The 23,490-nt window shown below is 47.1% G+C and overlaps 1 protein-coding gene across 1 annotated transcript in view; it reads right to left on the bottom strand.

The window, feature by feature from the left end:
• Positions 1-2,898: 2,898 nt before the first annotated feature.
• Positions 2,899-23,490, bottom strand: part of HID1 (HID1 domain containing) — a 30,588-nt gene continuing 9,996 nt past the window's right edge. The window contains exons 3-19 of the mRNA XM_049813362.1: positions 22,563-22,733; positions 19,672-19,785; positions 17,603-17,709; positions 17,008-17,124; positions 16,032-16,254; positions 15,576-15,632; positions 15,339-15,479; positions 14,847-14,937; positions 14,038-14,189; positions 12,671-12,749; positions 11,836-12,000; positions 10,444-10,671; positions 9,820-9,953; positions 6,692-6,772; positions 5,971-6,062; positions 5,537-5,695; positions 2,899-5,067 (exon numbers count right to left, since the gene is read on the bottom strand). Of these exons, the coding sequence (XP_049669319.1) occupies positions 5,004-5,067; positions 5,537-5,695; positions 5,971-6,062; positions 6,692-6,772; positions 9,820-9,953; positions 10,444-10,671; positions 11,836-12,000; positions 12,671-12,749; positions 14,038-14,189; positions 14,847-14,937; positions 15,339-15,479; positions 15,576-15,632; positions 16,032-16,254; positions 17,008-17,124; positions 17,603-17,709; positions 19,672-19,785; positions 22,563-22,733 (2,175 nt within the window). The 3' untranslated portion in view covers positions 2,899-5,003. The remainder of the gene's footprint in view (positions 5,068-5,536; positions 5,696-5,970; positions 6,063-6,691; positions 6,773-9,819; positions 9,954-10,443; positions 10,672-11,835; positions 12,001-12,670; positions 12,750-14,037; positions 14,190-14,846; positions 14,938-15,338; positions 15,480-15,575; positions 15,633-16,031; positions 16,255-17,007; positions 17,125-17,602; positions 17,710-19,671; positions 19,786-22,562; positions 22,734-23,490) is intronic.

Here is a 23,490-nt window from a genome sequence, read left to right as displayed (position 1 = left end):
ATCAAGCTGACTCCCTGCCCCAGAGGCTGGGGTGAAACAATGATGCTGAACAAAGATGCAGTAAGCAGTGGATATGCACATGGAAGCTTTTAAGCTTTTTCCCTCTGGCTTCTGCTTCAACTTCTCCTTGCACAACATCTCCATGAGTTTCAGAAGAAAAGGAGGCTGGTTTATATTATTATTTTTTTCTCCATAGAGAATAGACTTAAAGCCCATAAACAAACCATCTTACTACTCTAAGGAAGCATGCATGCTGGTACTTTTCAGTGTCTGCCAGTGGATGCTGTATGGTAGCAAGTGGGACTTTACCAGCTCCTATTGAAATCTTCTACACAAAAGAAGGCAAGAGCAGCCTTCAACAAAAGCACCAAAGATTGACCTGCACTCCACAGAACTTCAAAAATCCACAAAGACCACCAGCCACACCACTGCTCACCAACCCACCGTCCTGCAGCACAGAAGAGACCTATCAGTACCAGCCACACTAGAAGCACATACAGCCACAGTCATTCAGAAATGAACCAAACATACACTTTTTACATGTAATTTTCAAAAAGATGCTGGTAGTTGCTTTAATGGTCAGAACAGGGACTATTTCTGTTTGTTCCTGGTGCCAACATCTGGCACATCAACTTGTGCAAGTCCTGTAGGACCCAGCTCTACTGAGTGCCAAGCTCTTGCAGCCCTCAGTATTGAAGAGCAGGACAGGCCTTCAGACCTGCACCAGTTCAGTGCATCTTTTCCCATTATCCAAAACAGAAACTATAACACTACCTTGCCTTACTGAGAATAAACACTATTTCTCCTTGCAGGCACTCAGAGAGCCTCAAGTGAGAAGCACTAGAGAAGTACTAAGGCTGATCTTTACTTGATGCTACTCATGCATGATGTTATCACCAGCGTGTACCAGCAAAAGTCCCACCCTTGCACACACACAGAACTAGTTCAAGAAAGAGCTACTGCCAAATTTACTGTGAATCCCCACCCCCACCCCAACACTTCGATCCTCACTGCTGCTTTGCACATCCACAAACATTTTGCAAGGTGCACTGTGCATAAGGGAACACGGTTGCACAGCGTGGTGCCTGATCAAAGACCCGTTAGTATTTGTTCCATAGGAGAAGCTTGCTTTGAAAGCACATGGGAGCGCAAGGGGGCTTGTGACTATGGGTCCCAAATACAGAGCCTGATGAATGGAAATAAAGAGAGATTAAATTTTTATGTGTATCTTGTGAAATCTCTGGGTCTGATCTACACTCACCAAAGACCAGACTCAAAGCCAACTGACATTGATTTACACCACTCTTGCATTCAGAGGTTATATGAGATTTAAGGGCAGGCCTCATTTTACAATCAATCAAAATCTTTCATGACTCTTAAGCAAGGCCAAAGTAGCATGGTACAAAAGGCATCTACGTTATTGCTTCTGTTCCTCTATAAATCAATCCCCAAAGCAGTGTGGGCTTAGGATCAGAGCCTAGTTATGGGGGTTTTTTTGGTGACCCAGAGTTTGCTAGAAAAGCAAACTCTCCCAATACAATAACAGTGGTGAGAACTAGAAACTCCTGACCACACACATCCCACCCCCTTTAGGATTCAGCATTCAGGCAATGATAGCACCTTGCCCTGAAACTATAAGTGAGAATGATTGCATGAGCATGAACTTTGCCCAATAAGTGTTTTTACTTAGGCCTGTGTCAACAGAAATATGTCATGAGAAATAACAGCTGGATAAATTAGGCCCCAATAAAGTTAATTATTGTTCTCATGTCACAGTTTGTACCAAGGGATCTACAGGAGATACATGCCAAGGTCTGGCCCCAAACGATGAACATGATCTCAAACCTTCTTCCTAGTTATTGACAGCCTAGAGACAAGCAATGGTGTACCTGATGGGCAAACCCATGACCTGGATTTTATCTGCAGTGTAATAGATAAAACACTGTTTAAGTTACTGAGCCTCAACTGATCAGGTGACTTTGGAAGTCTCCCACTGAGATATAAATACCAAGTCCCATAGGTACTATGTGGAAGTATGGACTGAAAGAGAAGTCAGCTTGTGACTTCTTGCTGGTAAACAGATGACTACCTGAATACATGATTAGCACAAACAGGAATGAAGCCCACCAGCTCCAACTCCTACCCACAGCCACTATAGGTCAGATAAGTGGTCAGGCCCTCTATGTCCTTTCCTATCAATGCTTAACTCTAACACAGCAGATGAAGGTCAGAAATCCCACAATGGTCAACAGTAAAAGCACTCTTCCAAGCCAAAGAGAAACGTAGGGTCCAAGGTTTCAGCCCCTTCACTTAGGAGGGTTCTGTCTCTGGACTGATTTGTGTCTACCTCCAGGAGGGATAAAATCACGAACACGCCGTTTGCATGCAATTAAAACTGCCTTCGGCTCCTTCACAAGACTGACAGCAGGGCTGGGCACAGTAAACTGAAAACCTAGCGAGAAGTGAGCTAGCCTGACACCTGAACCCAACACAGCCATGACATGTCAGTGGCCCACCTGCTCCTTTGTCATCTGCCATCCATGAATGACTTCCAGACCTCTCCCAGGGCCAGGGTGCCTGTTTTATGGGTCTCGACTGCACTAATGTTTTAGTACATGGTTCACAAAGTCAGAAGACTTCATTCTGTTTGATCTAGTTCTTTTTCTGTAGCCTTTGAGGCAGTTACCTTTGATGATGTCTCATGCTGTAAACACGGAAATGGCCAAAACACACAGTTCAGGCTCATTTTCCAGAGTCCAATCTTCATTTCTGATCACAAAAAAAATCCACACACTGCACAGGAAGCCAGCACATGGTCTCTTAGTAGCACAAATCACCCCAGCATAAGACAAACAAGATTATAAACTCTCTCTAGGGAAAAAAATAAGCAACCAACTGTATGTTTCAGATAATCTTTATCTTTCTCTCTGTAAGTAAGCAAATAGTTTACAGTGCAAGTTGATTTCCACAGAACAAGGATCAGACTCCAAACACCAAGAAACAAACAAAAAGGTTTCCAGAAGAATTCACAAAGAAACAAAGCAGAAAAGAGAGGACGGAAGAGATCATGAGAACCAGCAGATCCATGGGAGGGAAGAGGCAAGCACGTGGGACAGAGGATGCCCCACTCCAGCTGCGAGGTGCAAGTGCCATACAATCAGAGGCTGGCCCCACCAAATCACGTTCTTATATACGAAAGAGATTCCAAGTAAAACAGAGCTCTCACCCTGTTTACATCTGAACAGAGATGGGGTCAGGATGGAAGTAGTGCTAGATGGCAAAGTGGGTTGGAGATGGGAGGTGGGTAGGGGAATAAGCTTTCTCACGTATTTTTTATCCTTCACAAAACCATTCAGGTTTTATGTTAACTTTCTACTGGCCCAGGACTCCAGTCCACTTTCAGCATCCAAAGGAGGAAGCTACCTGACTACAAGCCAGCAGTACACTAGAGCAGCACTCTCTCTAGGAGAGGATGGTCATGTTGCTATCACTCTAGCTTCAAAAGTTAGGCAAGGCTTACAAGACAGAAATGTGTGCCATACCTGTCCCCTTACTTTAACACATGAGAACGGTTTCCATGGAGTGATCTCACTGGTTCTAAGCTGTGGCAAAAAGCTCATGGCCAGTGATCCTCCCAAGAGGCTGAATACCAGAGCACCAAGGGCTAAGCTTTGGTGGAGAGGTAAGGGTCTCAGTTCATGACAGAACCCCTCACATCTCATTGTCTAAAGACCACAGAGGTCTAAGACAGCAGCCCTTCCCAGCAGAACATAAAATTAGACTCAAACCCCACGATGTCTCCACTTACCAGTGTGCAACCCCATGCTGTTGAACCAAGCCAGCAACAGTGGGTCTCCCACCAATTCTAATTCTGGTTTCCCAGACTTCACATGCTTGGGACCCAATACATTCAACATCTGATAACTTGGCCACTAACAAAATGCCCTGAAGAACTAAACTTTGCCTCAGCACTCTCCACTCCCTACTGACATGGAGATGCTTTTCCTCCAACTTCCAGATTCCTCCTACAACTTCCCTGAGTGCCTCCCTCAATCCCCTGCCTTAGACAGTAGTGTGCAAAAGACCCTTCCACTGACTGCATTGCATCAGCCTGCCAGGCAAAGATGGAAGGATATGGTTCCTTTCAAACCCAGGTGACACTGTCCTTTCAGTCAACAGGAGAAGACTAAAATATTTTAACAGTCACATCTCTTCTCCTTGCTCTCACTGAGCCAGTCCCTTCCTCCTTATGTGCTCACATGGACTAATCAGGGCTTTCCAGTGTGACACACACTCCATTGCAACAGCCCACCACAAAGGACAGGCTGCTGGGCCTGGAAGCAAAGGAAAAACTCCTCATGCCACACCAAAGCTACTACAAAACTTCTTAAGCAGCTTTCCAGGAAAGGAGTAGAGAGATTCAGAACTGAGACACAAAGTTTTCCTTCAGCAACTTCTCCTTTCATTTGGGCAGGAAAGACTTCCCTACCAATATGCAACTGAGACACCAGGGAGACACCTGCAGCCAGAAGGGATGCCCCGGAAACTTTATGGAGCCACATAAAAGTAACTGCAGTTTCCAAACCCCATCTCCTGCAGGAATAGCAGCTTCTCCCTTGCACCCAATTTACAGCTAGTCTTTTTCAATTAAATGCTGACTCTGACCAGGGCAAGGACAGGGTCAGATTGGTTTCCAAACCACATCCAGGAGCAAAAGAGTAACAGAAGAGCTAAGAAAGGTCTGATTTCTAGTGCAACCACAACAATGGACAATCCCTTAGACATCTTTCACTCAAGGTTCATGGTGAAGGGTGAGGGAAGTGAGCTGGGGGGAGGGATGTCCAAGCAGGTCCCAATTAAAGCTTTAAATGACAGGGAGGTAAATGAAGTGATTGTCCTTTTGGTCTCTCAGCTGGATGTGAAATGCAGGAATAGCTGTGATGAAGCAGCGCACAGTAGTCCTTAGATCCAGTGTATTTCTCTAAGTAGAGGTAAGTGCTCTCTTAGACCCGTTGAATTTCAAACAGCTTCACATCTGTGTCATACCAGATAGGGGGATCCACATTCCTGAGAAAGACAGACAAGAGACACTTTACTCTCTGTGGCCAGATACATGGAATTCAAATCTCACAACCAAGATTACAGGAGCTGCCTACACAGAATGCCTTCGACTTTGCAGTAGAAGAAATCACTGGTTGAGAGACAAGGCACCTTAAAGGGATGACAATATCTACAATATCCCACAAAGCCAGAGCTTTGCATGAAATCTCTGCATCATCCCCTCGAGGCAGCTTTTTTGTTCCCTGCTGCTGCCAGTTCCCCAACAAGCAGTACTCCCAGAACAACTCCCTTCACGTTGCCCACTCAAACAAAGTTTTGGAGCAGCTGATTTCACCCTAGTCTCTTCCAACTGAACAACAACATTCTATCCTGTAAATATGAGACAATCCAGAGCTGGCCAAGTGCATGCAATTCTCTCTACAGGCACCCCCAAAGTTTGGAAAAGACCAAGTTTAACTGCACCCAGCTGGTTTACCTCAAATATATAACTCCCCACATGTAGGTCCGGAACCACATGGCAGTGCCCGAGTTAGCCTGGTACTTGCGAATGAGGATGGGGTGAGGTACAGGTAGCAGCCCCACCAGTGTGCCATGCTGCAAGAACTTGAGGATCTCTGATTCATCAGTGAGACCTCTGCAGAGAGACAGATCAGGAACATCCTTAGCATGTCCCATAGGCACCCCCAAAACTGCTGCAGCACAAAGTATCAGTTTAAAACACAGACACAGAGAAGGGATCAGACGAACAAGAAGCTTGGCAAGCAAAATAACATCTCCTCTGCTGAGACTGTGATGCTTTCAATTATACTTTACAAGGTTTCCCCTAGAGGCCCTCCAAATTCAAACTCTGCCAACCTCACAGAGCAGTTTACACAGTGCACAGCCCTTGCGCTCCAAAAATTTACTTACTTGTCAATGCAGATCTTCTCCACCTGAGGGACCAGCACCTGTAAAAGCCGCATGATTGTCTGCAGGGGAAGCTTTGACTTCCAAGACATCACCTGTAAGTATGAAAGCCCACAGGGAAATCAGTGCACTGATTCAGTGTTTTTTCTACAGTTATCTCCCCTACCTCTACAACAAATGAGGTTTACAAAAATCAGGAAGGTGGTGGATGAACTGAGTGCACAACAGCAATACAATAAATCCTGGAGCACTAGCATTATGAGCCATGCAATGAAACTAGTGGGGCATTGGTTTAAAACAGGTAAAACAAAATACTTCTTTGTAGATGGCAGTAAACTTCTGGAGCTTTGACCACAAGTCAAGGAAATGCTCCTTGGGGACTGGGACTGACAAAAGACTGTTCAGCCACACTTCTTTCTTTTAGCACAGAGGTTAAACAGCTAAAGGCCACAGCTTTTCAGACTTCTGTCTAGTGGGTATCTCTGGGATTTTTGGCACCCATCCTGGAATATCTTAAAGAGTGTTTTGCCAAGGGTGGGCTCTCAACAACTCCTACCTAACAACCCCTGCCCCTTAAGAAATGACACAGTCATACCCCCAAACACAAACACCATCACTAGAGACTTGGGGAAGTCTCTGCAAGTGTGAGAATGGAGTGTGTGTGTGGCATTTCCACCACAACTCTTTTCCTCATTATTTATTTCCTCTGTCCAAATTCCCTTACCCAGTCAGGAGTTGGGGTCCACTGCCCACTGGAGGATGCACTAGAGAGACGCCTTTGATCCCGTCGGGGATGTGATGCCTCCTATCAATAAATATTATTTAAAAAAAAAAACAAAAAAACCCGAACAAACAAACAAACAAAAGCAAATCACACTTAAGTGCAAGAAATACAACCCATTTTCTGCTGACTTTCCCTTCAGCTTTTCCGGGGCACTGCTGGGAGAGACAGCTCAGCCTGTCCCTAGAACAGATCAAACCCACCAGACCTTCATTCACCAAAACCACATGCTTTGACCCAGTGAGTGGCAATATTTGATGGGGTTAAGTTGTAGGACCCTGTGGCAAGGTTGCAACTCCAGTCACCCCTGCTGACACTCTGTTGAAACAATCCACAGTAGGAGAGTTAAAATGGGAGTGGCAAAAGACTGTTCAGCCATGCTTCTTTCTTTTAGCACAGAGGTTAAACAGCTAAAGGCCACAGCTTTTCAGACCTCTGTCTAGTGGGTATCTCTGGGATTTTTGGCACCCATCCTGGAATATCTTAAAGAGCGTTTTGCCAAGGGTGGGCTCTCAACAACTCCTACCTAACAACTCCTGCCCCTTAAGAAATGACACAGTCATACCCCCAAACACAAACACCATCACTAGTCACTTTTTGGAAAGCTCTGGTCAAAAGTCCAAGACCCAATTCTCTCTTATTATTCTTCTTGCCATCACTCTGTTTTCATTTCTCTTATAAAGAAGACATTACTAACAACCTGGCTTTCCATATTCATGATAGGAAGTAAGGAAATAACCCTTTAAAATCACTATCAATCTCTGCATGAGGTAGAAAAGGAGAGGCTTTTTCCTTTTGCAATGCACCCTGACCATTCATTATTACAGCCCAGAGCTGACTTTTCTATGAAACAAACGGGAACAGCACTTCCTTCCAACAGCCATCCTTCACCTCCATATGCATGGACGCATTCACATGTCACCTTTGGAACCAGAAACAGCAGGCTTGGGGCAGAGCTGTGCTGCAATCCACTGGAATCTGACAGTGCTGTACCAGTCCTCTTCTGACTGGGGAACAGCTCAAGCCAGCTGCTGGACGCAGAGATGTAATGACCCATGATTGTTTCATGGGCTCCTGGAAGAAGAAAACCTTTCTTCTGCAAGCTCTCAGCCAAGATCTCACTTAATGACAACATAATTAATTGTGTGCTTAAGACATCTTGCTGACCATCGGTCTTCATCTGGTATCAGGGAAGGCCACAATGGGTAAGTAAAACTGGTCCTCATATATTTGGGAATTCTGTTCATTCCAGTTTATTCAAAGCCTAAACAGCAGTATTATTTTGCTACGTTTGCAGCTACAACCTTATCATTCAGCCTGTTCAGCTTTGGTGCCGTGTCCTCATCAAGCTTCTAAAAATAAAATTCATAAAACCATAAAAAACTCTGATTTCCTTCAGATGACCCCACCTTCTTCCTCTTTCCTCATCACTCTCCCACAGCCCTTGCCCCCTCACAGCTGCCATCCAAATGCTGGCAGCCAGCTGACACATTTAGGAGAGGTAAGATGGAATTACACTGAAATATGAAGGCTGTTGAACATTTCATGAGACACTTTTGAAATGGTTATGACTGATAAGAGGGGAACATTACAACAGATAAAGGAAGGAAATTAAATCAGTCATAAAGATGGGTATCCTAAAATTTATCCAGTATCTCTGATTAATTTATCTTAACTCAGTAGGTTGGAACCAGGTTGGAGCGCAGAAAGAAGACAATGTTCAGATAGTCTGAAACACCACAATCCCTGGAGACAGGTGTGTGCTGCCTGAAGAGACATGTGATAGCAGTGATGATTCTCCCCATAACATATCCCACACCCACTGCTTTACTACCCTTCACCTCCTGTCTGCTTTTTGGCCCCCACCCCACAAACATTCAGACATGCAAATAGCATTGCTGGAGCCATGTGGGGCAGCTAACAGGCAACTGTCTGTCTGAGACCAAAGGCCCACATGTGCACACAAGCTAGCAGAACAAGCAGAGAGGATCAGGACACAAGGGTAGAACATAGGAGTCTTCAGCCTGCTCCACTAGATTGCAATGCCTTTGCAAGCATCCTCCATTTGGACCCTGATTCTGCAGTACTGTCTTAGCCAAAAGCATGCCGAGAGCAAAACAGACTCAAAGATTCTTGTAGCACCACCACAGTCCACAGCCCACGATAAAATGCAGCATCCCATCCCAACTCATCACCCCCTGCTCAGTCCGCTCCACACCTGGCAAGAGCTGGTGTGTCAATTTGGTGATTGCAGAGAAAACCGAGAGGAAAAACTCAGAAAGTTATGCCTTTTACCATGGGGCAGCCATGCCCCCTGTGCAAATGGGTGCAATGAAATAGCTCAGTGGACACTGAAGGAGGAGAGGACATGCAGGACAGCCCTTGTAATACACTTCCTACAAGACAGCCTAGAGGTTTTTGATATTGGCCACAGACTGAGGAGTTAACAGAGAGCAATAAAAGACTACTGCTCCACTGAAATTGGAAGATAACTGGTTTATAGCTCTTGATGGGGAAGACTAGCAAATGCCAGATGGCTGACATTGCCACCAGAGCCTAGGAGGCCAGCGCAGCCTTGATTCACAGACCGCAAAACGTCTGTCTCGTATACATGGCCAAGCAGACGCCACTCTGAGGGCGGCATCTCAGCCAAGCCCTCATGGGAACACACTGTTCACAACACCAGCTAGACAGAAGATTCTGGTAGAGCTCTCTATCCCAGAAAGAAGGGAGAGGAAAAAGAAGCAGCAGTCAGAGCCTGAGTTGAAAGCCTCTGGATCAGGAAAATCCCTTGACAGTTATGCAGTTTCTGCTCTATCAGTAGCTTTCAAGGTGGAAAAAGCTCACTCTCCTGTCCTAACTCTTGTGTCACTAGCACAAATGTGAAACACCCAAGATGATGCAACTGTACTTCTGAATCACAGTGTTTTCTAGCACAGTGCACGTGTGCATATTGCCTCCAATATGATGCTTTTCTTCAGTAGGCCAACCAGACCTCTCCTTCTAAGTCTGCCATTTGAGTTCATTTCACACCCTAGACCTTCCCTACACACCAGAGTGTCTGGCCTTACCCCGCTCCAGGGCTCCCCATCGCTCACAGCTGCAGGCAGGTTACCCTCTGGGGGAGGCTGTGAAGACTCAGGCTCCAGCGAACGCATGGTCCCATCCTCTGATACCTGTGACTTCTCTGTGAGCTTGTCAATTCCTGTGTTCAAAGGAGAAAAAGCTCAGAAACACATGTGAATTACATAAGCTTACAGGCAGGGGGTTCTTCTCTGCCCTACCATGCGCAGATACCCTATGCATCTGCTGACATCTGAAATGCTCTCCTTTCAACAGGAGAAGCAAGATCTAGCCTTGATTTCATCACCCCAAAGGAGTTTGTCTCTAGGAAAATGCTCCGATTTAAGGGGAACACAGGTTCACATGGATATAGTTAAATTGAGGCAAAAGGTCAAGATTAGGACAAATGGCCACGTGGACACTAAGTGAGAGGAGAGAAACTCAAGGCAGTTTACTTCAAATTGTTTGTAATCAGCTTGGGCAAACTGATCTGAAACTCAGACTGAAAGGCAGTAGTCATTTGCAAATGTAAACTCTTAATCTTTCCCACGCCCAGTGAAAGGGTGAGTCCACATCATGTCTCACAGAGAAAACAAACCTCTTTCCTGTTACACAGGTAAACTAAAGCTGACCTGGAGTAGCCACCAAACTTGTCTTCAGCGTCCCTGGTTCAGCAGGGGCAGCAGGACGTGACCCCTCCATGGAGACCCCATCCTGGGAGTTAGTGCGAGAAATGGGCTCAGGAGTTTTCTTCCTGCGCTGCAGACCTTTCTGGATTGACTGCGAGTCTGTAGGTAAGTTGGCCAACTGGTGAAATACATTCCGCTTGCGGATAACAGCATAGACCAAATTTGAGTTCCCTGGGAATCACAGCAACAAAATGAGCAGAGAAGTAAGACTCAAAGAGCTCTGCCAATACAGCACAGCTCACAGGGTACACAAAGCATGATTGTGGAGACCCCACAAGCTCAGAGAGCGATGCTTCCACCCACAAAGGCAATGGTACAATGAAGAAAGTCTAGAGCTCGATATCCTCTTATCCATTACAAAGCAGTACAGGAAATCAGTGAAATCCTTCCTAGGCTGGAAGGCTTAGAAACTGACATTCAAACAACTGAGAAGAAAAAGGACAGTTTAAACCACATATTAGCACCTATTTTGGAAGAAAAGGTTGTTAGCCAAGATTCAACATTTCTCCATCTTCAAAAGAGTTCACAAAACAAATCAGGGACATTCCATTGAGGAGAAACAGGCTTGAAATAGCAAAGTCAAAAGGCCAGAATTCTTACTGTCTACAAGGTGGCAGAGAACAGAATGAAACCATCCCCTAAAATAAAACACAAATCACAGCCACAAAGGCTGTTTTAGGATCTGGCAACCACCACTTGCAAGATTTCCATTAGGGAAGCAGAATGGCCACTCTTGATTTGCAGTTTTAAAGCAAAACATTCAATTTTGAGCAGGTTAAGCGACCTCACTCTATTATTTCCTTGAGGCAAGGTAAAAGACTGTCATGCTTTTAAGAGGGAAAACATAAGGCATTTCCTGGAAAGGTAGCAAGTGCTAGAACTTTTTTTGGATGGGGCTGTTTGGTCTTCAGCTCCAGTGACCTGCCAGAGCAGAACTGAGAGGCACTTTAAAGGAGATGAAGGTTGGTTTGTCCCCTCACCTACATTGCTGAGCGACATGAGCAGTCTCACAGCAGCATCCAGCCCGTCACAACTTAAGTGTTACACACTCACTTTCCCTTCTTCTTCAACTCTACCCATCTCATCTTCTCGTCTGCAGGAGGCTGAGATTATGCTGATAATTACCTGCCGTGTCATTTTGCTCTAACCCAGTCTGTCTGGGTCAACACTGATTACCTACTAACTGAACTTCTCAGTCCTTGCCAAGTCTCCGTGTAGCTGGTTTCTACACTTCTTCCCTTCTCTCTTCTGTTTGGCCTTTCTCTGAACTTCCATCTCATGTTCAATTGGACTAAACTGGTGCAAACCCACTAAATGTAGCAGTCAGTCTCTTACCATCAAACTGGTACTGAATGATGTTGTTGAAAACTTCCAGCAAGAAGAAAACGAGATGGTGGTTCTGGACGGCGGAGAACAGGAACCAGGTGGTGGAAAAAGCCTCCAGGAGATGTAGTAACTTGTTAGCAGCCACCATGGAGAGAGACTTCAGATATGGCGACACTGTGGAAGGCAAACAAATGAAAACTGGAGAAAGAACCAAGGGGTATTTATCCACATAAAGACACCACTAAAAATGTTGGGTTTACCACTTCCCACCCCGTACTTCTGCAAAAGCCTCATGGAATAGCTGAGCCCAACAGGGTTCCACAGAAACATTTCCAAATATAAAAGAAGTGAAACACAGATATTGCCTAGTAAAAGCACGAATTTCTGCTTTTAGAGGCTCTTCTCTAGTTTTATGCTAGTAACATCATCTCTGGCATGCCTCCTGAAAAGCTTACACAACTGGAGCCACCTGGACACTCACTAAGCCCAAGGGAAGCCACTGCCACCGTGGGGAGGTGGCACTCCCTGCTGGAAAGGGATAGCACTGCCAACCACCTCCACCAGGCCTTCTGGCAAACGCCCTTTTGCCACCCCAGAAGGGCTCCAGGGACTCTGCTGTCCCACCCTCTGCCGCATCTGATTGAGCCCAGGCAATAACCCCGCACGCAGGTCTGATCTGCAGCTGGCACCTCCAGCAAGGACTAGAAAGGATCAGTTTCCAGCAGCAGTCACTGACACTGGTCAACGTTAGGGGACACAGATAGGAGCGCAGGGAGAGGGGAGTGAGAGCAGCCATAGCTGTCCCCTCTGTGGGTTGTGGTTTCACACTGTGCACAGTGCTTACCGTTCACAACGATGGTGAGCAGGCAGTCAAAGAGAGGCTGCAGCCGCTGATGCCCGCTAGTTATGATCTTGTGAAAGACCTATGGAAAGGAAAGAGTTCTTGAGCAAGATAGTACCTTACTGAAAGCACCTTCTCAACCAAAACCAGTGCCACCCTCACACTAATCGCTTCCTGACACCATTCCTTCCTAGGCAGGGCCCTGCACCCTCCACAATTACACAGGTGGGGAAGGCTGCTCTCACTGCAGACTTGCGCTCCAGGAGTACAAGCTTTCATTTACAAGGAATCCTTTGGGGATGTGATTAGGGCTCTACAACACTGCAAACAGAAACTGACTGCAAACTGTTCCAAAATGCACAGGTAGTCTGAGACAAAAATAAACCACCAGGAGGTAGGAAACATCTTCACCTCCAATGGATTTTGACTCTGAACCCTGATGATAGCTGCTTGAAATACCATAGAACTAATCATTTCACATTTGATTTTAGTGCAAGCTTTAACTCAAATATTTGTCCTACTTTTCTTAACTATACCCTCAGACATGGAAAGATTCAACTGACTCGCAACCAGTTCAGACATTCCCAATCTTGGCCTTCCCACCTCTAGCTGGCATGCCTGTAGAGAAGACCCGCAGCATAATGAAAATACAGAGATGATCTAAAACTAATGGAACGTAATAGCAAAACACATAGCAACAAGAACAGTTCTGGTGGGCACCTTTCTTCCCACTCCTTCTAATGGGAATCTCATTTTGGAGGTTTATCAGAAGCTGCTGAGAGATTCTTCTCTGGCAAATGAGGACTAACATGACAGGAGAGTAACCTGAGGCTGATACTGCAAAACACACAGCTGTTTGTAGGCAGTATTGTGGCCCTCAGCACTACAGACTAAAAGATGAATGAAACCTTGAAGCAACCCAAAGCTGTAGGGTTGAGCTTGGTATCACTAGTGTTCCCATTACGAGAGACATGCTCCACACAGCTCTGGTTACTTGGGACAGAGCCAGCCGTCAGATCTCCTGCCTTCCCCTGCAATCAAGTCTGGTAGAGACCATGCACCCATCCCACTCATGCCAGTCCCAGAGTCCTTTAGACACCAAACCAGCACCATCCAGAATGCTGTTCTTTGGGAATATCTCATGCAGATGGAATGTCACCTCATGCATATGTACCCTTCCAGACACACTACCTCAGGGTAACAGTGGGCAAAGACCCCACCAGTACTTGGATACATCCCACATACCTTCTAGCTAGGGCTGGCAATCTAGGAAGGATGAGTATATTGAAGGAGGAAGGAAGACAATTATTTGTGGAGGTATGAAACAGGAGTTAGGAGGGACAGAAAAGAACTGCTGGAGCGATACTCACTATGATGAGCAAATCTGCATGTGTCCCTGTGAAGACAGGGATGTCCATAGGCACTCGTACAGAGTACGGCTTGTTCAGTCGAACCCCAAAGTTACGCTCCCCACTGAGAAGCAGGAGGATAAAGACCCCAATGTGCATCAAGCCCACTCGTGCTACAGAAAAAAAAACACAAACAACCAAAACCACACACATCACAGTGAGGCCCATGGACTCCTCAAGGCAGAAGGGCAGTGAGGAGAAAGGAAAAACACTATGGGACTGGAAGAAAAACTACACAGACCAGACCATCCTGATAAGGGACATCCCACACAGAGCTCCCTCTGTTGCCAGTACCAGTGTCCTTCCCAAGCACATCTATGGGACCGGTACAATGTTAAGTCTTGGACAGATCATGCTTTTCTTCATTATGTTCTTGATGTAAACCCATCACCATAGTAGGAAAGATCTGACTTCTTTCTACTACCCAGTGATGGAGTTATGCCTGATTTACACCCAAGCCAAGAGCAGATTGCTCATTTCTCCCTCCTCATGGGAGAAGCAACAGTTTTTGACATAAGGACTCAAAACAAGTTACCACATGCTAAGGACCTCCCTTCCCTGTGTTGTGGTATAGATCATGTCCTGCTTCTAGTCTGTTACAAACATTAAAACCCAGCTAACTGAAGCATTCCACTCCACGCCTGTAGAAGGCTAGGAACACACAGTCGAGATGCTATCGCATCCAAGTGGTAGGGAAGAAGCATCTTAAAAACATTATAGCTCAACTGTCAAGCACAGATCACCCCAAATATCGAAAATAACCAACTTACACTGGTCTGCTCTGGCATCATTGAGAAAATACAAGATTGGAACAAGGATGTCCAGAACATCACTGCTCTTCAGCACAAAGAAGAGGAATTTCTGGAAGAAAGGGGAGGATTTCAGACAATCAGAAGCATATTCGGTTTTCTATACCATCTGCAGGACTTGGGACAGGTAGCCTCAAGCTAATTAGTTTCTCAAGAACATTAGTGCACCAGCTCTTCAACTCCAGTGTTATTTGCAGAGTTATTGTAATACCTGCTCCAGCATTTGCCTCAAGCACCAACCTTCAGGAGCTGCAGCCTCTCTCACAAGCTGTCCCTACAGCCAGACCCACCCAGCCCATGCAGCAGGGAGTAGTGCTGCTGACCAGAGTACCACAGAGTCACTGCTAAATACCTACTCACAACCCTTCACCAGGCCTCAGTCCAGTCAGAGCCACACCAGGCTCCGAGCAACAGGCAAGGTGGGGCAAAGCTTAGCAAGAAGCAGATCCACACCTTGTTGAAGTCACAGAGTTTCCAGAAGAGGACAAGGAGTTCCTGATGGAATTGGATCTTCTTGGCAGAGTTTGGCAGGTAGGTCTGGACCAGCGGGTTTGATAACAAGCGGGCCACTCCTTTCAGGATGAACTGGAAATCCTGCCAACAGACCAGGAAAGAGACAGTGGTGGGCCCAAGGCTAATGTAATCAGCATGAAATCAGACAGGAAATAGTTTAGGACAGGAGCACTTTACCTCCTCTCGATGTATTCTTGAGAGGTAATTCACAAACAGATTGTCTGGTCCAGGAGGCTGTGTTGAAAGAAAATGAGTGAAATGCTTACTGGCAATAAGGTTTACTCAGGAAGTCAAAGTGTAACCACTGGCTCTGGGGGCTAATGTCTCTCATTTCAGCTTTCCTCTGAATGATCCAGTTTTAAATGCTAGGAGACAGAGCACCTCAGGGAACAGCAAAGTCAGGGGCCTTTCACTTACATGTTCCTGATTCAAGTCAGTGACCAAAACCTAGTGGTTTGGTCATCTACAGCTGTTTAGTGACCCACAGGAAAGAAGCAGGACTGGACCAGAGCTAGCAGACCGCAAGGAGAGGAGCGGTGCTGAGCTCTACAGGTTAACATTCAATACAAGCTGGTGCAAGAGGACCACAGGGAGTTCAGGAGAGCAGCAAATACAGATCCCAGTGTCACTCACATCCACATCATCCATGGCCGTGCCAGTGGTCGTGCCATCCACTGTGGGACTTGAACTGGTAGAGCTGTCATAGTCCAAAGTGACAATCAGCACCTGGGCTGCCTCCTCCACCAGGGGCTCACGGTAGTCAGAGAAAAGCAGGTGATTGTAAGGAATCCCATAACCCACTGGGTCGTAGGCACAGACGACATTTAGGAGTGAGGTGAAGAGTGGGAGCGCGTGTCTGAGGAGGAGAAAACATTCTCAGAAGGCAGAAGCAGGAAAGCAAAAGGTGCTGCCTTGGGGAGAGTCAGGCATCCCTCTCCCCAGGAGTGTGGGGGCATGGCAAAATACTAGCATCTTCTCTAACAGTGGCCCATGACTGAGCAGCCCAGAGACAAGAGATGACACTCCAGCTCCCAGCTGGATGCCTGGACTACAGCTGAGAGGGAAGGGGAGGTGAAAAAGGCCGTGTGGCCACCTAGAGAAATCCTGTGCAGCAGTGTGAAAAAGGGGGCAAAGCTCTCTAGACTCTGAAAAGACAAAACTGTCTGCCTTCAACCAGGACTGCTCCCCCAGATAAGCAACTGTCACTTGAGGAGCTGAAAGTCCCAGTGAGACAATGTCACTAGAGGGCAGCATTCATCCACCAACAACACCACAAACCACCAACTGCAGTGCCATGCCACCATGCCCTCGAGGGAACAGGGTCTACAGGACGGAACAGGATCTGCCATTTCCCACAGGAAAGGGATCAGTCCTGCATCAAACTCCAGTGAGCACCATGTTCAGTCTCTCCTTTTGCTGTTGAGGAACAATTCTTGCTAAGCAGAGATGCTAACAGGGCATACATAAGACAGGGACAAAGAAAAAGGGCAACAGCCCCTAGATGTTGGAAGTAGCAAGTCCTACGGTTTCCCATTACCGACACACTCCATGGAATAGATTTGAAGGTATTTCTCTCCCTGGCACCCAGTCCCCCACCCTTCACCCTCACCTGTTCTCTGTAGAGCAGAAGAACTGCACCCAGGGGTTGGCGTTGCTGCTGTCCGAGGAGGGAGGCAGATACATGGCCTCAGAGAAACAGGTCAGCAGCAGCTTAAGCAGCTCTGTCCTGAAAGAAGGGAAGAAGAAGCCAAGGCCTGGAGCCGTTCAAGAGCAGGGACTGGGCACAGGAGGCACAATCACTTAACACAATAACACATAAGGAAGGCTCAGTCCCATCTAGAAAGTACTCCCCATGGAAGGCTAAGCCCATTTTATTTCATATGCAATACGGCTGTCACTGGCGCAAAGCTCAGCAGAATTGCTGCCTTATGAAAAAGACATACGGTACAGAGCTCCTAGGCATTTTCAAAGCAGCAATGTTTTGCCAGTTCCTGTTGCAGACACTCTGACTCCCATATCATACTACAAAAAGCTATTCAAAAGGTCAGCTGTTTTCTTCTTTTGTGTTGCTAGTCCTGTTAGCTCAGAAGGGAGCAAGTAGAAAGCCCCTTGGGAATTACAGATACTCAAGGAGGCAAGGACACTCCCATCTCCCCCTCTCCTGAGCCCAGTTTCTTTCCATTCTGCTTTGTAGACCCTCTTACCTATTCAAGTCATGGATGTAGTTAGGCTGTGGAGAATGAGCGAAGCCCACTCCTGCCTCCCAGATGTACTCACAGCTGTCAATGGAGTGGATATCTTCTGCTGTGTCCTGTGGGGAGAAGTAAGAGGTTGGACCACAGAAGGCAAGAGCAAGAGCTGACAGCACTAGTGGTATCCAAGGCAGTTCAGCTGCTCTCTTCAGCAATAGCAAAGAAACAAGCAGAGAAGCATCCAAACACTCAGACTGTGCATACCAGCCCCACCCAGGGAGCACTCCTGACAAAGGCCCTCTCATCTTCAACAGGTACTAAGCACCATGCAGAATGAGGCCGTTCCTCTAGCATGCTACGGTGCAATGCTAGCCACCTCCACTGGGAAGAGTCACCCAATGCCAAAGGATCCAAAATACATTCTGTTCTCACTACTGGAGGCATCCCCATCTCCTCTCCTTTCCTCCACGTCTCCTAAAACAGCCCAGGTCAGGGCTTTCCCTTTGCAGATCAGGAGCACCACACAGGGGTTCAGTCCTGCTCAACACCTCGGCCCTACCTCAGGGCACGTCATGTTGAGTTTACCCACATAATGGTGACTCCCAATGGCTGCACCCCAAAGGCAGGAAAAGCAACAAATTAACCCTCAAAGAGCTCAGACTTTGCGAGCAAGTGATAAAACACAGACAATGCAGGCACTGTGCATGACAGAGAGAGCCCCAGTTTCCAGCCATAATTCCAGGACTGACTTCAGTATGAGGGCAAACAGCAAAAGAGTATGGGTCAGTCCCAGGTCTCCTTTACCCATTCCCTCCCAGTTCTTAGTCCTCCTTTTTACTCAATTCTGCTTCAGCAACTATCCACCACAATCTGTACCTCTGGGGCCATACGCTGTTCTGCCATGAGCATGAGTGGTTATACCCCATCTCTCTGCTCTTAACCTGCAGTCAGACCAGATCCAGAGAGGGAAGACAAGCTAGACAAAGACTACAGAGGATGCAGGCAGCTAACAGCATGGAATATAAAGCATTCACAATCTCATTGTCTAATTCAAGTTGCCCAGAGCCCTGGAAAACCAGGCTGGGTGCTGCCAAGGGAGAAATCACAGGTGCAGTGTAGTGGGGCTCTCCCAGGAAAAACTTTTGTCACCCCAACTTGCGCAACCCATCCCAAGTAACAGCACTAGACAGCAAGTTCACCTACTTCAGCCTCACTCCCACTTACTCTTAGCACATAGGTAGCTCTTCATCCCCAGGTGATAGATTTCAACCCTATTTCTACTATCCCAGAAACCTCAAGTGAGCAATTTAGTACTCAGGTTTGTCAGGGGATTTTGCAGCCATCAAATACACAGTGGTTTAGCACGTTCATTTTTAATTTGCTTCACAGCTATGCCAAAAAGGAGGGCTGCTCACTTTTGTTTACAGACTGAACCTACAAGAAACACCACAGAGTCATCGGTGGGGGGAGAGGGAGAAAGAGTGAGGGAGGGAGGCAGATGCACCAGAATCTGTCATTAGCACACCTGGTAGGAGATCCCTGCCTCAGGGAACTCCTCTGAAGTAAAGACAGTCACCATAAGGATCAGAAGACATTTGTCTTTGCTGCAATGATACAAAGAGGAGAGGAAGAGGAGATGGAAAGACACAACAGAGACCATCTACTAATTCAAATCACAGCACCTGTGATCAGGCAAACAGCTGCTTCCTGCCCCGGTCTGCACCAAATTACCAACAAAAGGAACAAGGTGCTAAAGGTCTCTGCTTCACTGGCAACAGCAGAAGAGCAGTTGTTTACCAGAACAACCACCTTTTCCTGAGGGGCGAGCTGTAATGCAGGGGTAAGTGCCAGCCACTCCATCTGAGGCTCACCCAGCTGTCTCAGAACATCTGTTTTAGAAGGCATGAACACCACAAGATGAACTCAAAGTGTTGATCAATATTAGTCACTGAGGGTTCAATCTCAGCAACTCCATATTTTCCTGCCTGCAGGTTTGCAGGAAGCTGCTGGGGTTTTCCAGGGTACCCCCCTACCATGCAGCTAATCCACCTCTATGCAGATACTCTCATGTTTCAACTTACCACCGTGCTCCTCCGGTGGCTCTGCACAGTGAAATCGGGACAGAAGAGCAGATCTGCGACAGCAAGGAGCAATGACTCAGCCAGTGGCCGGGCATTTTCATCGTCTTCATCTCCCTAAAAGTGAGAAACGTGGAATAGTATTGTCAGCCCAGAGTTAGCAAATGCACATAGTAGCACTAGTATAATACAGCAAGAGAAGATACACTCCAAGAACAAGCAGGGAGGCAAGAAGTTACAAAGAAACAAGAGGAAGAAACACACAAAACCTAGCCAGTACAAGAAAGAAATTCCCCCTGAAAGGTGATGACTAAACAGGAACAAGCTCACCAAACTGAGCATACAAAGGCCTAGAGATGTTGGGGTAACAGAAGAGTAGCACTGGACCTTGCCACATGGAGATGCTCAACTTATTGAAGACAAAAGGAAAGGGAACCATTTACAGAGAAGAGGGTTTTACAGTCATGAAGGAGGGTGATTTGGATGGTCCACAGAGACAGCAATAGGAAGAAGCCAGCCAGCAGTGATAAGGTGTAAAACCTCTCAAAGTCCTGTATTGGCTGCCCAGAACTGGAGGTGACAGAACCAGGAAAGGCTGTGTGCACCATGCAAGGGGCCACCTCAGTCTGCCGTGGCAGAGCAAGAATGACAGCAGAGAGGATTTTGCCATCTCCAGCGTTCAAAGCAATCACTCGAATCATGCATGGCTACACTGCTGCAGCCGTTGCCACGGGAAACCTTGCCAGATACTGCCTGTCAAAGAGCATCCTGGATGGGAGGCCTTCCCCACCACACCCTGGTGCTGGAGGGAAAGGCAGGAAGCAGGAATGGCAGGAGCTTATCTATCTCAGCCAGGCCTCTGTCAGCCTGCACATGACACATGGCTCTTAAATCACAGCAGGCAGCTAATGGAGATAATAGCCTGTGTGGCTCTGACGTCTGTCTTGGTGACAGCAGGAAGACTACCGTCAAACAGATCCCGGATGTAAGGAGAGGCCCAGAGAGGATGGATGAAGCCAGCACAGCAAAGATGCTTTTACTTGAGCTTGCAGTCAGAGATGAAATGACAAGCATTAGGATACAAGGGGATTTCTTTTCCAAGAATGACCTTTGCTAACATCACTTTGGCTGCCAGAAAAAGTCCCTGCAGGCTCTGGATACCACCACATCCAAAATGGGTGACACAAAACAAACCAATAGATCTGTACATAATAGAGACTCCCTTACAGGAGGAAGGCACCCATGCCCCGGGGAGCTCTGCCATCCATCACTGCATCATGAAGCAGGTGAAAGATAATCACAGAGATATTTGCTAATGGTCCAGGCATACATACCACCATCTTCCCTTTCAGTTCCCAGGGAGAAATCAGCCTTCAGAGAGCAAAGCCATTGCCCCTAGATTAGATGTGGCCCCAGCTTCTCTAACATCTCAGGGGCTTTATTTGTTATCCCCTGCCAGGCAGCTCAGCCAGCCCTACAGCTGCTTCTGCATATGGTTAAATGATGGAGCACACAGAACCAACAACAGCTCCACCAACATTCAGGAGGCACAGTGCAGCAGGAGGGCTCCCAAACCCAGCACACATGCACTGGGCTGGATCGCCTTGGGGTGACCCCACCACTCTGAGGCTGAGAAACCCTCTCTTCCAGGTGCTGAACAAGATAGAAGAATAGTTGTAACAGCAGCCTGGCTGGATTGGAGCTCTAGGCACCCTGCAAGTTCCTTCCCAAAACAAGCTCCTCCATTATAAAGCCTCTCCAGAATTCCCCAGCCCCTGCAGGGATGAAAGGATGGACAACCACCACCCTCCCAATCACACAGATCACATAACACAGCAGGGCTAGCAAAGACTTCCCTTTCCACCACCCAGAACTTCCCCTTGAAGTGCCTCAGGCAAAACAGACTAGAGGTGACAGGCAGAGACAGCACAAGGTGCAAGGTTTGTACTGTGCCAACCACTGCTGATCCTTTATAACCTTCCCCAAAAAACACTGCAGTACCCTTAACGTTCAGGGGAAACCACACTCTTCAGTACAGCCACACTGACCTGCAGATTCAGAAACTCATAAGAGAGGGCTTTCTATGCACAGAGCAGGCAGCTGCTGAGGGAGCAAGCAGGCAAATATTTATTGCTGGCCTAACTCAACTGTGTTTTCAACACTATTTCTCCTATTTGCAGGAGATCCTGAAGCACTTTCGCCCTGTTCCTCTGGGAGACACAGAAGAGCACTATTGTGCCTGCTCTCCAGACAGAGAAATGTAGGGAAGTTCAGAGACTCCCCTGATGTTATACATGTCACTGACAGAGCCAGAAACAGTACCTAATTCTTTAACCACTCTTGCCCAGTTGTGGGCTTCACCTATCAGGCTAGGCCCCTGGTTAAAACTGTATCACTCAGCTCATAAGCAGGGTATTGAGTCATGATGCTGAGAGCTTCTCTGACACTGTTTGCTTTAAATGTGACATTGTAAAATCAGTGGAAATTACACCCTATTTCTGTTTGACTTGAATCTTAAATCAACTTTAGCTAACGGAACAAGGTCATTTCGGTTGAAGAAAGTCATACAGCCTTTAGTACTGCTCTCATGTTCATTTTGATTCACACCTTCAGTTATACTGGAGAAGCCTTCCCTCACATACCAGTGCTCCCCTACAGCTACACATCCAAGTGAAATATTCAGATGATGCAGCAACCTGTGCCAAACAAAGCAGCTGAGGGTGAGAGGAAGAACAGCAAGAATCAAAGGAAGGAAAAGAACTTAGAAGGTGTCACCTAATTTCTGACTGAATAGAAATAACTGGAATAAAGTTGCCCCCAAATGTACACAGGGCCTCCTCGCTGCAGCCTCCCCTTCACCCTCCAGAAAGCAGAGTAACTGCCAAGAGACAGACCCCTCCTCGGCCAGCCCCAGGGACAGTTGACCAGAAGAAACCTCTCCAGTCTGGGTCCTCAAAGATGTAAGGCAGGATTCGGGTGAGGAGCCGGCAGCAGTTCAAGACGATTTGCCTCTCCTTCTCCGTGTGGCAGCCGCTCTCTGCTCCCTGCACCAGCTTCTCCACAGCCTGAAGGAAACAAAATCAGGGCAGGTAGCATTAGCCTCAACACAAGTTAGCAAGAGTTGGGCAGGTCTGTCCTGCTGGTGATACCCTCACATAGCTATAAGCAGTTCTTGGTGCACATTTTCTCCAAGTTCAATGGTACAGGTGCTGTTGCTGTTTGAAACACTGCAGAAATAGGGTTCATGATCTTAAACAGACCTTCTTGAATTTCTACTGTCCCACTGCTAGATACCTCACATGCCAGGGCTAATCCACACAGTCCACGTGTCATGCCATGTGAGACAGCCAGCCAGAGCACCAGAAGGCTCCTTCCAGCACTGCTCCGTGACACCACACACTGCAAAGAGCAGATCAGCTTAATCAGCCACATCAAGTACACAAGACACAGGCAGAACCAAGGCAGCAGTGCTGTGCTGCATGGTGTGAGGCAGGGGAAGATTGCACAGAAACAAACTGACAGATCTGCATATGCTGTTGTGATTACAGCAGGGACCTCTACTGACTCAAGAGGTGGGAGCTAAGCTGCTGCCTGTGAGCATTAAATGTATGGATACGGCCTCCAGCAGAGTCTGTCAAGGTCCTGCTGCAAAGGAGGGTGTTTGTCCAGGTTTCCCCCACTGACCCTGTGAACAGGACTGCTGCTCTGGAAAGAGCTTCTGGGCTGAGTCTCCGCAGTCCATTCAATCACTGCTGAAACTGCCAATGGAGACAGTCACTGGGTTTTTCAGAATAGGATGTGGGTCTTGCCAGCCAGCAACCA

Source organism: Accipiter gentilis, chromosome 10, assembly GCF_929443795.1.
Source record: "Accipiter gentilis chromosome 10, bAccGen1.1, whole genome shotgun sequence".
Lineage (NCBI taxonomy): Eukaryota > Metazoa > Chordata > Aves > Accipitriformes > Accipitridae > Astur > Astur gentilis.
Note: the sequence above shows the minus strand (reverse complement) of the source record. Positions and strands in the feature narration are given on the sequence as shown.